At 37.9% G+C, this 14,543-nt stretch overlaps 1 protein-coding gene and 1 long non-coding RNA gene across 4 annotated transcripts in view; one reads left to right on the forward strand and one right to left on the reverse strand.

Moving 5' to 3' along the window:
- The window catches only part of LOC115760279, a 96,653-nt gene that overhangs the window by 78,238 nt on the left and 3,872 nt on the right, over window positions 1–14,543 (reverse strand). The gene's annotated exons all lie outside the window — the stretch shown is intronic.
- On the forward strand, window positions 1,723–14,466 carry LOC115760274 (synaptotagmin-1). The gene is made up of 6 exons (XM_030701545.1): window positions 1,723–2,111; window positions 10,628–10,819; window positions 10,881–11,286; window positions 11,349–11,586; window positions 12,515–13,012; window positions 13,083–14,466. Exons 2-6 carry the CDS (start codon window positions 10,632–10,634, stop codon window positions 13,256–13,258), a joined length of 1,506 nt encoding a protein of 501 aa, XP_030557405.1. The 5' UTR covers window positions 1,723–2,111; window positions 10,628–10,631; the 3' UTR covers window positions 13,259–14,466.

Here is a 14,543-nt window from a genome sequence, read left to right on the forward strand (position 1 = left end):
CATGTGCATGTTTGCCAACCGCAATCATATCATGTTTCGTGTTTGAACTTGAGATAATATAAAGCCAACCAAGCACTTAATAAGCTTCCAACTTGTTCACAATCCCATCAAAATTATTATATAATTGAATGACAGGCAATGCACAGCTTTAGGTTTTGGGAATATGCGTGTTACAAAAAAGTGTTTGAAAGTAGATAAGGCAGAGATTCGAGAGTAATCGACTCTACAATACCCTGTTAGGGCATAGTATTAGTATATATGGGTATATTTAGTAGATAAACTAATTCACAATCCTATCAATATTATGGGAACATGCGTGCCACAAAAAAGTGTTTGAAAAAGTAGATAAGGCTGTTATTTGAGATTCGAGAGTAATCGACTCTGAAATACCCTGTTGGGTTATAGTAATAGAATAAAGAGGGTATTTATATATATAGTATATATATGGTATATATTTACTTTTGTTCTCCAGCCGATCGGCCTTCAAATAATTTTAAAAGATCTTTGTCAAAATTCATTTGAGACGTGCTTCACATTTTTCGCAAAATTCTAAGATTCTAAGAAAGTTTTTTGTTTACCGTCCGATCGGGTTTCAAAGATTATTAAGAGAATTTATTTTGAACATACCACGGGCAAGGCGCGGGTATACCCGCTATAATCCTATATAGACATAGGTCATTATTTCCCACTCCCATAACTCGGTCAAACCTATAGTCTGTAGACTAATTCACAATCCTATCAAAATTATTTATAATATAATGACAAGCAATTCACAGTGTTAGTTTTCGGGAATGTTCGTGCCTCAAAAAAGTGTTTGAAAGTAGATAAGCCAGAGATTCGAGCGTAATTATCTCTGAGAAACCCTGTTTATATATAATATAGCATAGATGTTTTTTCTTTGACGTATAGTCATATAGACGTAGCCTTATCAAAATCTGTGAATAATTAAATTTACATGCAGGCCATTGTTCCGATGTAATGACAAAGCATTTTTTTCAAGTTCATGCTTTCCTGTAAATAATATACTGCACTTTCTTGATAATGCGCAAAGGTTTACTGCATAATTTTCTGGAACAGATTTTGTGTTTATAAAAATATTATTAATATTATTACTCTTCATTCGATTTATATTATTAAATTTTTTGTATTAATGATATTTCATTCATTTTATTGAAATTTCAAAACAAAATTTTGTGGCCCGGTGGCAACGCCAAAAGTAACTGTAAACAAAGGAGCTTTTTGGCTTGTGCTTGTACCGTCAGCTAGTTGACATTGAATTGCTTTGGCCGTGAGCGAGCTTTTGACTAATGTGACAGCTGTTGCTTATGCGCAAAGCTTTTGCCCAAAACTTTTGATACGCGCAGCAAACGTTGCATATTTATTGGTTTTGAAATAAAATGCCGGCTCTTGGTGAGAGATTGAAAAAAAAAAAATATTCAAAAAATATTAATGAAATTATTTTAACTATAAATTAACTTTTGAGGTCTTCAAAACTGATCTAACGTTCAGCATGCTAATATGTAGCTTGCATTTTAGGAAGCGAAACTTTCTGGTTAAGTTGATGTGTGAGTGTGTGCGTACGTGTGTGTGCGTGTATGTGTGTGTTTGTATGAGGGAATGCGGCTAAAGGCAACTGCGTGTAAATTTTTGGCGAACAACAACACAGTCGAGTTTCAGCAACGCGTTGGCCAAGTTGTTGCTGCTCTCAAGTCGCATCCGCTAAAAAATCATAAATATATATACAGAAATATATATTATAATATACGCTTGTATATTTTTGAGAGATGTTGTCGAATTCGTTTAACCAAAGTGCGCTGAACTAATAGAATTAAAAATTAATAAGGCCGCACAAATAAGGAAATTGCTTTTTAAACTCTGAACATTCAAACCGAACGGAATGCCGCGCTTTTAGAGCATATTGCGCATACGACACGTCGAGCGCCAGGATAAGTAAACATATTGTTGCGAAAAAAATTTGTACGTGCAGCTATTCGAGGACCATAAATTGTTTTTGTTGCACATACACTGTGTGTGTGTGTGTGCGTGTGTGTGCGCGTGTGTGTGTCTACTCTGACTGTGTGTGACACATTGTAAATAAACGCAAATAACGGGTAAGTGCTAAAGCCTGGACTTAGGGCTTGCTTTGTGCAAGTATTTGTAGGCTCAAATTGAATTTAAAATTTAATACAAAGTTGACAGTTAAGCTAAAATTAATATATAATATATAAATTAAATTTTAGTTTAACTGGCCAAAAACAAGCATAATATAAATATATTATATATAAAAGAACTTATATATTTATTTGACTGTACTTTTTACTGCCTGAATGTGATTTTTTAAACATTCAGTTAAAGGTATATTTTATATATTTTTATAAAATGTGCTTTAAACATTTCCATTGGGGTATGTGTTATATAAATAGATAAGTTTTCAATGTTTTTACTGCAGAAATGTATTTTTATACCCTGAACCCATTAAAAATGGGCAGAAGGAAGCTTATCCGACCCCATAAAGTATATATATTCTTGATCAGCATCAATAGCCGAGTCGATTTAGCCATGTCCGTCTGTCTGTCCGTCCGTCCGTCCGTATCTATGAACGCAAGGATCTCAGAACCTATAAGAGCTAGAGACTGAAATTTTAGATGTAGGTGCTCCTAGTGCCTGCGCAGATCGAGTTTGTTTCCGATAATCGATAACTTACTCCGTTTCCAAGCAATCGATAAAAATCTATTCTAAAATAGAAAATATATATGCATTTGATGTTGGAAGAAAAGGGGTTCAGGGTATTCCCTAGTCGGGAGCTCCCGACTAGAACCTCTTACTTGTTTTTTATTCAAAATATATTTTCTTGCAGCTTTTTTTTTACATAAGTCCAAAAATATTTCAACAAAATATATTTTTTATTTATTTCGATTCTCAGAGAATAATTAATTTAGCTTTCAGAATACCAAAACTTTCTAATTTGATCATTGAAAATTCATGATTTTCAGTTTTAAAAAGTTCTCCAAACATACATACAAAAAAATATATACCTTTATTGCCTTAATTGCTTTTAAGCCACATTTATTTCACTTTTATTTAATTAAATACGACAAACGTAGGCAACATCGATAGACATAACAAATGAAATTCTTCATTTTGACAGCGACAATGTAATTAGTATTGTTATTTGGGCTGCATGCATTAAAATTTAATTCCAAATAATTGAAACGGCAATGCGTATAATCAATATAAATTGCACCTTTGGCAAACGCCTAAAATAATTGAATATTTATCAGTTGATTATGGATTCAGGCGTTCATTCATGCAACACGCATACGCAGCGTGGGCGACAGCCTAACACAAATTCATATCAAATCCTACAGCAAGCAAAAAGGAGAAACACAACAACAACAACACATTTTTATACATTTTTCCACAATTTTACATTTCAATTTGTTCATATTGGAGAGTTGGAAGAGAGACGAAGGGGTTACACCCATATTGTTGTATAATGCTTGCTTTCAGTGGGACCTCAGAGCAGAAATGTGCAGGCGGAAATACGCCTTCATTCAGACTTTAAGCCCCTGTTTCAATTTACCGCACGTCGGAGTGTGTGCGCCGAGGTGTGTGTGTGTGTGTGTGTGTGCCTTGGCTGAGATTTCTGTGGAGAATACAAACGGGCCTTAGCCTGCTTAACCCAGCGGAGCATGCAGTGGGCCAACTCTATTTACCTTGGACAGGCCACTCAAACACGGTCACGCCCTTGAAACACTCACACTCGACCTTCGGACAGAGAACGGCAACAGAACAGAACAGAGCGGAACAGACAGAGGACATGTTGGCCAGGATCACGTTGGCCAACATATTGCGTTTTATTTCAAGTCAAAGAGGCTGCATTTTAGAAATTGCATGCATAATAGTCAAGTCTAAGCAGACCATGAATATTTATCACGTGTCCAGGATTAATGCATTTTTAATGCAAAAACCACATACCCACAAGCCGCATTATCCGCCAAAGGACATTGATGGCCTGGGGCGTGGCGCCAATAAAACCAGGGCAAACGGTGTGGCGGAAGGGGGGGTGGGGGTTGACGGAGGGCGAGGTCTGGGGATGGGCCACGCCTGAGGCAAAGGCAACGCCAAAGGCAGCTCCTCAATATTTGTTGACATGCTGAGTTATTGGCAGGGCGGGTCACAAACTGCGGCTGCAGCTTTGGTCTTTTTACGCACACACACACACACACACACACACAGAAACACACAGAGACACACAAGCGCGTTCAGCTTGTGTATTAATAGCCCACTTATTATATTCCTTGTTGTTTTATGTCCGGCGAGTGTTCTGTGTGCAAGCAACATGTGTCCCGAGCATATTGCGCTTTAATGATCAAATTTTCGTATACCCTACCAGAGGATATCATGATATTGTCATGCATTATGGCATTAGAAACTATGATATTTGCTGACAAGAAATTTGCAGCTGAGATAATGATTTTAGGTTTCCTGCCAGAAAAATAGAATATTTAAAATCTTTAAAGATAGTGTAAAAATCAATTGCAAATATTTATTAATTCCAGGCAAAGTTTGAAAGTCACAGAATTACAGTTTTAGAGTCAGCAAAACAGCTCTTTTCAACTGATTGAAGAGTGTTTGTTTTTTTTCTATTTAAGAAATAATCAGACCTGAGCACAAATTATCGAAAATTAAGCAGTATTTAAGTATATTTACTAAAATACCCAACTATAGCTTAGGTAAGGGTATTCAAGTGTCGCTAAGCCAACTCTTACTTGTCTTTGTTTATTTGTCTGCTTTTGGGGCAATGCTACGCATATTACTTCGGCTGCCTCATTATTAAACTGCTGTTTATCTTGTTTCTGACAAGTTTTCCTTTTTTTGGGGGGGGTTCTCTTTGTTTCTGTGTTGGGGTTCCATTGTTTAATGGCCTGTGGCATATTGACATATGTTGGTTGGATTTTAATAGCCATTTGCATTTGCATTGCAGGTTTTTCTTTTTTTTTTGTTTGCTTTTTCGTGGAATCAGTTTTCACTTTAGTCCTGAGACTTGACTCGAGAGCTGTTTCTGACAGAATGAAATCAATATAAGAAAAAACTTTTATTTCTTTTTTTTTTATGAATTTTCCAAGAAAAACTTAAGGGCTGCGTCGCAAGCAGAAAGTTGACAGCTTAACAAACTTTGCGCAAACTTTTTCGAATAAATTGTCGGAGCTCCCTTTTGATTATTCGCAAAACTAATTTAGATTATGCTCACACTTGGACACATAATGAATATCAATAAACACAAGGGTATAGAAACTCTATCAAAGATACATAATTCACAATTTAATATTGTTTCCTTCTTTTTTTCTGCTAAGCGTGTCGATTTTTCCGATAGCTCTCATAGAAACTGTCGATTGATATTTCATTTGTTTCTTAGTTTTTTTTTAAGCTATTCTAAACAAACTCGCAATTTATATGCTTTACTTGATCCTATTAACTAATTTCATTCAAGCAGCATTTTATTATTAGTTTAAATTGATAGTTTTAGATAGTCAGATATTGTTGCATATGGGAAATTGTAAAACGAATCGAAATTAAAATGTAGAGTATTTTATCTTAGGTCTACAGCTACTTGATAATAAATTGAAATTAATTTCAAAAATTGCCAGCAAAGGTATGCAACATAAAATTTAAAAAAAAATGCAATAAGCTTATCTAATCCTACCATGGAATTAGTCAATAGCATATAAATAAATGTACAAATATCTCCTTGGTGCTTTAGCTACTTATGACACTTGCCGGAGCTCAAAGCGAATAGGCTTTAATTCGTACAAGCCATAAATATTCATTGGCGGCTAATTACACAAGTCTATGGCCCAGCCAGTTGTTGTTGTTGTTGTTGTTGTCATTGATGCTGTTTTGGGGCCAACTGTTGAGAGTAGAGAACATAATGGCACAGGCAAAGTCAATGCCAAAGGCGGCAATAATCAACTCGCAGCAGCAGCAACAAAATGAACAACACGCAACAATGTCCGCAATGTCAATGACTAGGATAGGGGAGAAGTCGGGTTTGGGAGGGCGATAATGATGTTGTTGAGAAGAAATACTATAGCTACGACTATATCATTATATGGGCATTACAAATTGCTGACGGCTGATTGCCTGACTGTGGACGACTGCCTGGCAGCTCATGTTCATATTCTGAGTAGCATTTATCACGCTTGCCGTCGGGCTACTCGGGCGCATACTTAACGTCTGCTTTTATAGAGTTTCTGCGCATGTGAAGGATTAAATTTACGCCTGTTGCCAGCCAGCAGCATTCACGGCACTCGTACCTCGCGGAATTTAAACAAAAGAAACAAAGCAGGGAAAAAACACTTTGCTACGTGTGGCAAGTCGTGTGTGCCACAAAGGGGAAAAATAAAAGCTGAGCTGCTCATGATGCGGCTGCTGCTGCCTGGCCCACTTGGACTCGCTCGACGGTAATCTAATTATGGCAATGCGTTCGAGCAAACAAGCTGGAAACTCTTGATGGAGACTTTTCCGCCGACTATGTGACAGCCATAAAATTCATATAATAATAGAAATTTCAATCGAATTGCGACAAACTAGGCGAAAGAATAGCCAACTTTCAGCTAGCCTTAAAGTCTGGCTACTATTTTATGGCAAAAGTTAAAGAATCTTTCAAATTTTTGTTAAATTGATATTAAACAGTAGCAGAGTTGAAAGAAAGAAAAAAAAATGCGTTTAATTATAGGAAATAATACAATTTTATAATATTTAGTACAAAACACACTTTGTTTAATTTCCAATATTGCTTCATCACATTCGTCCCAAATTATTAAATAAAACTGTATAAAACCAATTTAAGAACTTTTAGAGGGTATTATAACTTTGTCAGGAAATGTGTAACGCATAGAAGAAGTCTCTGACCCCATAAGGTATATATATTCTAGATCAGCATCGACTGCCGATTTGATATAGCCATGTCCCTCTGTCCGTCTGCCTGTTTCGATGCAATCTAGGTCCGTCTTTCTGTTGCAGGCATTACATATGGCATACATATATCATATAGCTGTCATAGAAATGATCGGTCGAAAAGTAGCTTCTTGTATGAATAACTTTTGTCTTATAAAGCTCCCTACACATCGATATATACATATACATACATATAACATCGGCTCACTATATCATTTAGCTGCCACAGGAACAATCGATCGAGAATGAAGTTCTTGTACTAAAAACTTTAGTGTTCATCAAGGTATCGAAAAAAGCGTCATTTATCAGTTTAACTATGCTCTTGAGATATATGCATAATCCCATCAGCATATGTCATATATATATCTGGCATAGAAACTATCGGTTAAAATAAAGAGTTTTTGTATGAAAAACTTTTTGTTTAACAAGAATTCTTGACCAAAGCTCGCCATTTACTATTTAAACTATTCTGCTTATAAGCTCATAAGCATACTTTTATATTATTTAGATTTAAAGGAAGAATCTTTCGAAAATTGAGTTTATGTATGGTAAAATATTCTGTTTTCCAAGATATTTGCACCCAACTCTGAATTTGCATGCTTCACTATTCTCACATCTAAGCAAAATGTCTAAAAGGGTATACAATCATCGGTGTTCCAATTATTCTGACAACTCTGACAGGAAATATAATAATGAAATTATTTTATTGCGCATTTTATGGACTGACAACGAACCTAACACGACCTGACTGATGCTAGAGCATTCGGTGTAGGGTATTAAGGCCCGACTTGATAACAGACTTGCAGCTGTGCCACAGACGCACCCCAGCAGCAAGCAACAGTTGTCGTGGGCGTGGGCGTGGTTATGGGCATGGTCGTGGCGGTTCGTGTCGCTTCATTGTGTGACAAACACTTCATTAGACTAATGAACATAATTTGCCGTAATTGTGCAATTTGATGTCGCTAGCCGCTGGGAACTTGTGTTTTTTATTCGCGTCTCTGTATATGGTATATATACTTTTTAAGTTAAGTGAAAAAAGAAAGGCGAAAAAAACAAAATGATAAACTGATGTTGAAATTGCTCGCGGCGCCGCATGAAATCAGAACAACAATGCCTGCTCGTGAAACGGAGCGTGGGGCAGGCATTGAACCATGCCCCTATCGATTAGATAAAATTAATTTTAGACACTGAGTCAATATACAAAATATATATATTTTAGCAGAAAAGTGCGGCTGACAGGCAGCTGGCGATTTATGATTGGCCTTGACTTTGCCGCTGTCGCAGCCGGAAATAGTGCGGCCCCTTTATCTGAGGCTGGCTGGCAGGAAAATATAGTGAAAATATGCGATAAAAGCACGAAAATTGTTTATAAAATGCGAACGGTCGCATCAGGACAACAGGCCACAAAGGCCGCAGTTTTCTGCATACCAAATTTATGGCAACTGTGATAAATTTGCGGTTGCCATGAATCCGTATAACAAAGTACAACAACTAAATTGTCAGCTAAAAGGCTGTAAAATACATTAGAGTCTTCCCCATGGTTGCCACAGAAACTGCGCAACATGTGCGAGGCATCACAATTTGTAGTCTGCAACCCGACATGCGAGGCAAGGAGGTGATTAGAGAGTGGGAGAGACGGGGGGCGAGAAAGGGAGTGTGTGTGGCACGTTGACTTGACATCGATTTACAGCTCCGCCCACGATCTGATCAATTTGACATGATTGGTTTAGTTGAGATTTATTAACTAGGACGAGGGCCGGCACCAGAGCTACAAATTATGACCTGTTGAGCTCAGGTTAACTGATTGATTGATTGATTGACTTGATAATTTTATTGATTTTGTCTGGCTTTTAATTCACATAGTGTTCACGTAGGCAATGCATTTACTGATTAAAGCTACATTAAGTAAATATTTGCAGCCAAGTTATTTGAACTTGTTGTGCAAAATGATTGCTGGGCAAGTCGGGAGCATCGATTGTTAGGGCTTACACAATCAATGTTATTTTGTCAGCATCGATCGTTTTTTTTTCTAGAATGTTTATAATTATTTATAATATTTACGAAAAATGTAGCTCTGCAGTCTCTCTCATCTCTTGATATGCTGAGTTTGGTGAAAATATCTTGGAAAACACAATATTTTACCATACAAAAACTCAATTTTCTGTCTATAGAGCTTAGTTGAAACTTAAAGCTATAAGTGGAAACTTGATAAGCTTTAACTGAAACTACCGTAGTTCATAGTTATAATAGAAACAGAAAAAAACAGACAGACAGACAGAATTATGCCTATATCAACTCGGCTGTTGATGCTGATCCAGATTATATATAAATTATGGGTTCGGAAATGTCTCCTTCTAGGCATTACACATTTCATGACAAGGTATGACAAGGTAATGAAAAACCATTTTAAAAATGAAGAAACTTTGTGTGTATACCAAAGAAATATTTTAACACTATGTTATATGATTAAAAAAAAAAAAATAAAAATTTTCACATTTTCAGAGATTCAGAAAGTAAATAAAAACAAAAGCAATATAAATTTTGCATCTTCTTTCCCAAAACAAAGCCGCCCAATTTCATTTATGACCAGGGTTTGAGTTTGCTGAATTTGAAATGAAATATGAATATTTAAAACTCATGAATCATCGAGTAAACCTCGCTCGACCTGCCCTACGATGATGTAGGCAGCGCACAAAGGTTTATAAATCATGTAGGAACTCGCAAAGAAATCCTCTGTGGGTTATCGTATTTCACACACACAGCTACACACACACACCTACACACTCACAGACCTCTTTCAATTGCTGTCTCAAAGAAACCTCACAAAAAGTTAACATAAATAAATAACCAGCTCGAAAGCGAATTGCACGAAAAATAAAAATGAATGAGAAAAAAATAAAGCAAAAAGCAGAATTATTTTATAAAAAAAAAAAACAGCTAACGGTTCAAAGTGTTAATTAATTAACAGAAAGCCCATAAATCGAGTATTTAAACAGTTTTAGCCAACAAACAAAAAAAGGGCCTCTACCTTCGTATTTCACAGCATCTTCCAGTTGGAGGCGCCTGTTTGCGCAGCTAATTGCAAACAAGTCCACCCACCCACCTTGACACACTGCTACACCTGCTGCTTGGCACCTTTTGTGGCAGTGTCCTTGCCTCGACGAACGGGACAGCTGTCAGCACGTGCTGCTGCGGTCACAGTCAGATCCTGGCATTGGCCACAATGGCGCCTTAAGCAGCGCAATTAATAAACCAAAAAGCTGTGCCCAGGCTTAAGGGGTAAGGGCTCGTGGGGGCACGGGGTTGGGGGCGACAAATGCGGGTTACGGGTTACGGCCGGCGTTGCCTTGATTTATTTATACTCCCACTCTGTGACTTGACCTGATAATGAAAGTTTTATGTCCATGCGGCTGTGTTGCCATTAGGCGCCTTTAGTTCCGCAGGACAACAACTAATTGAGTCTTAACTTGTGCTTAACTCAACTAAACTGAAGCGCGAGGGTATTTCGATTTGGTCATGCAATTTGTGACGCTTGAAGGGAAGCAACTGCCTCGTCTAAGGATTTGCTTCAGTTTCTGCTGCTATTTCTTTATATTTATCATAGCCAAGAGTATTTGTTATTCGGCTTGTCAAAATTAAATTCTCTTCGTTTTGCTTGTACTCTCAGCAACATGGATATTGTCATACGTGAGGAGGAGCTATCGCTGACGCAGATTGGCGTATATGCCTCTGTATCCTTTCTGGTGGTTTCTGCGGTGGGCGCGGCACTGTACACCACCTGCTCGAAGCGCTATCGTCTCAACTGGTTTGAGAAGAATCTACTGGAATCGGCCAGCGAGAAGGATGAGGAGCAGCAAAGGTAAGTACGCCCCTATCCACCTCTTGTGCTCACTTCTTCTCAACAGAGCATCTTGTTGCAGCCGCGAGGCGCTGGTTGCCGGCGCCGTGGGCTACAATGTGGACAATTTGCATGAGGGTGTGCCGCGTGGCAAGCTGGGCCACAATAATGCGGGCAACCTGAGCCCCACTTCGCTCAAGTCGGAGGATGCCGATCCGGCCTTTTGGGTGCCCGCCTCGGTGACCTCCTCGACGGCTGCCGTTCAGCAGCAGGTCTCGAATACCACCGAGGAATCGGCACCGCCCACGCCCACGTCGCCCACAGGCAGCCTAAAATCGAACACACTCTCCCTCTGCTCGACCACATCGGTGCCCATTGCCCGCTCCGATAAGCATGTGGTGCTGGCCATGCATCCCAGCCGTCCGCGTGTCTCCTCCATGAACGCCAAGCTGGATCATACCAAAATCGACATGACTCTGTACCGCAGCGTAAGTAAATGTATTCGAGCGTGGGCTTCCAACATGTGGCTATCTTTTAATCCTTTTGGCAGCAAGCGCAGCCGAAGCCCGTGTGCCCAGCCGCGCCCATCAACGAGGTGCGTGGAAATCTGCACATCTGCCTCAGCTATGATCCGGTTGGCGGCCTGCTCAATGTGCGTCTCCTGGAGGCACAGAATCTACAACCACGCCAATTCAGCGGCACCGCCGATCCATATGCCAAGATACGCTTGCTGCCGGACAAGAAGAACTTTTGGCAAACGCGCATTCACAAGAAGACACTGAATCCAGGTGCGAATTGATATAATCCAATAAATATAATCTACGTGTCTCGGTCAACTGTCCATCCCCATTTAATGCAGCAGTTATGACATTCACAACAATTTCACTGTGATTGATTACTGGAAATTAGCACATTTTTGTGTGATTTTTGCCACCTAATTTCACTTTTGTTTGTGGAATTACCAAATGGTGGAAAAAATCCACCAAGTGCACAAAAAAAAAAAAAAAATTAGGTGAAACCCGATCTACTGCAAACACATTTTAGAAGCTCCGAGTATTTGAGAATTTATAGCATGGGCGAAAGATCAGTGAAAAACATCTGACTTACTATATATTTTCCTGAATATATATTTTGTTGATTATATAGAGACTAGAGACTAAGCTATGTGCAACTCAGATAATAGTTGAGCGAAAAAAACTGACAACAACTTGGCAAGCCACATATTTAAAAATTTCACATCCGTGGGTGAAATAAAGGTGAAATATTAATTGAAAAGTTCAATTTATGTCAGATCTTCACGCAAAATGAAAGATTTACATAAAAACTGAATAATTTTGGAACATAATCTCAAGACAAACAATTATATACCATATCTTATTTATATACAAGAAATTCACTTCCCTGTGTAAAAAAAAAGGGTGAAATGTTGGTAAAAATGGAAGACAAATAAAAGTCTGAGGTCCATATAATGCCAAGCTGCATATTTAAAGAAACACACATCCCTGGGTTGATAGATTAGTAAAAAATTAAGTTGACGTCAGATCATCCTCAAAGTTATGTGTAAGGTTCAATAGGTTTTTAATAAATCCATTTACACGGGTGAAATACAAGTGAAAATTTGAAAGCCAATTGACAAGAAATTCCATTTGACTCGGTTAAAACCGGTCGACTGAGATTTTAACTATGACTAATCTCTGAATTTCCTATTCCAAACAGTTTTCGATGAGCACTTTGTATTTGAGGTCACCGCCGGGGTCATCGACAAGCGCAGCGTGGAAATTTTACTCTACGATTTCGATGCATATTCACGCCACGTTTGCATTGGCGGCACCAAGCTGCATTTGGCCAATTTGGATCTGAGCGAGCAGCTGAAACTCTGGACACCGCTCACCTCGGCCTCGGCACAGGACATGAAGGTGGATCTGGGCGATATAATGGTCTCGCTGGCTTATCTGCCCTCGGCGGAGCGTTTGATGGTGGTGCTAATAAAGGCACGCAATCTACGCATTGTGGACGATGCACGCAACTCCTCGGATCCGTATGTGAAGGTGACTCTGTTGGGACCGGGCGGCAAGAAGCTAAAGAAGCGCAAGACGGGCGTGCAGCGCAATACCGTTAATCCGGTCTATAACGAGGCATTGGCCTTCGATGTGGGCAAGGAAACGCTCAAGAATTGTGTCCTGGAATTCAACGTGGTGCACGATGGCCTCCTCGGTGAGTGACTGTCAAGGCGATGCCCTTATACAAAATTAACTAATGTAGTCTTTTGAGCTAATTCAATTAGGTTCCAGCGAAATACTGGGTCGTGCTTTAGTTGGCAACTCGCCTGAGGTGCAGCACGAGGAGAAGATTTTCTTTGAGGAAATGTTTCGGGCCAAGAACGCAACAGCTCAGTGGGTATCGCTGCAGGAGCCGGCCAACAACTTGAGTGCCACAGCCAAGACAACAACCAAAAATTAGAATCCACAGAAGGCGCTGTGCTTGGCCTGTTAAGCTTTCTGTTAAGCTTAACAGACAACTGTTGCGCCTAGCATTAACAGAGCAGAACCCCCCCCCCCCTACATGACCATCCTTAAACCATTTCAACAAGGAGTTCATGTGGCTAAGAAATTTTCTGGGAATTTGCAGGGATACATTTAAGAAGGATGCTATGCGCGTTTGCAAAATATTCAAAACTATACAAATACATAAATAAATATAATTATGTGTATATACAGTACGATCTCGATAAGACGAACCAGGCGTTATTCGCATTTGCGAAAAATATATGTGAAATCTAGAAGGAGATATATATACATATATGCCAAATTATATAAATTTCAAATATTTATGCCTTATCATTCATTGAATTGTTAATTTAATACATTATTTTCATTTTATATATTTAAATCTGTTAAATTCAAACTTAATTTTTATTTTGAGCAAAATAATATCTAAAATTTACGAGCTTAATGATTCCTGCTTTTATTATATCGTTTATTTTGTCTATTCTAGTAATTAGTATATCGAAATTTAAAAACATTTTACGAAAAATAATATCGTTTGCCACGCTGTTCGCATTAACGAGATTGTACTGTATTGACAAAATTGAAAAACCCAAAAACTATTAAACTAAATGTGCTTTGCATTATATCAATTACAACTTTAATCAAAGAATGAAAAAAAAATCTATATATATATATATATATATTCAAACATATATTGAAAAATACTTATATGTGCTATGTGTATGTCAAGAGGTACCTAAGATGCAACTATATGATTTGCAGGCTATGTCAAAAGTATATATATATAAATATATATAATTGAATATATGAGATGAGGGCTATGAATGATAAAATCTATTTAAGTAGATCATTTTAGCTCGAATAAACATATATACAAAATATTTACTGCTACAGTTAATCGAAACCTATTGTAGAACAACTTTTCAAAAAGAATATATATTTGGAATATCCTAAAACCTGTAATATGAAGGGTTTCAGTACACAAAGGGCACAAGAGTTGAAACAAATCCTAAATGTATTTTAGTTTTTGATGTTATAACACAGAAAATTGGGCAGAAATCGAAATATTCGTATATCTTATAAAATATCGTTAGTTTTTGAGACAACAAGTCAATAGATTAGTTAAATATATCGAATGCATTATATAATCAACCAGCATGTTATAATACTATGGAAAATAAAATTCTCTATTACTTATCAAATTTGTCTATTATTGAAAAGAAAACTGTTTACTTCAA

The sequence above is a fragment of the Drosophila novamexicana genome, unplaced genomic scaffold (assembly GCF_003285875.2).
Source record: "Drosophila novamexicana strain 15010-1031.04,08,12 unplaced genomic scaffold, DnovRS2.1 tig00000387-arrow-pilon, whole genome shotgun sequence".
NCBI classification, from domain to species: domain Eukaryota; kingdom Metazoa; phylum Arthropoda; class Insecta; order Diptera; family Drosophilidae; genus Drosophila; species Drosophila novamexicana.

Coding starts and splice junctions, on each gene's coding strand:
- LOC115760274 (XM_030701545.1), top strand. CDS start 10,632: ATGGATATTGTCATACGTGAGGAGGAGCTATCGCTGACGCAGATTGGC. Junction 11,587..12,514: donor CAAGAAGACACTGAATCCAG/GTGCGAATTGAT, acceptor TATTCCAAACAG/TTTTCGATGAGCACTTTGTA. Junction 13,013..13,082: donor GGTGCACGATGGCCTCCTCG/GTGAGTGACTGT, acceptor TAATTCAATTAG/GTTCCAGCGAAATACTGGGT.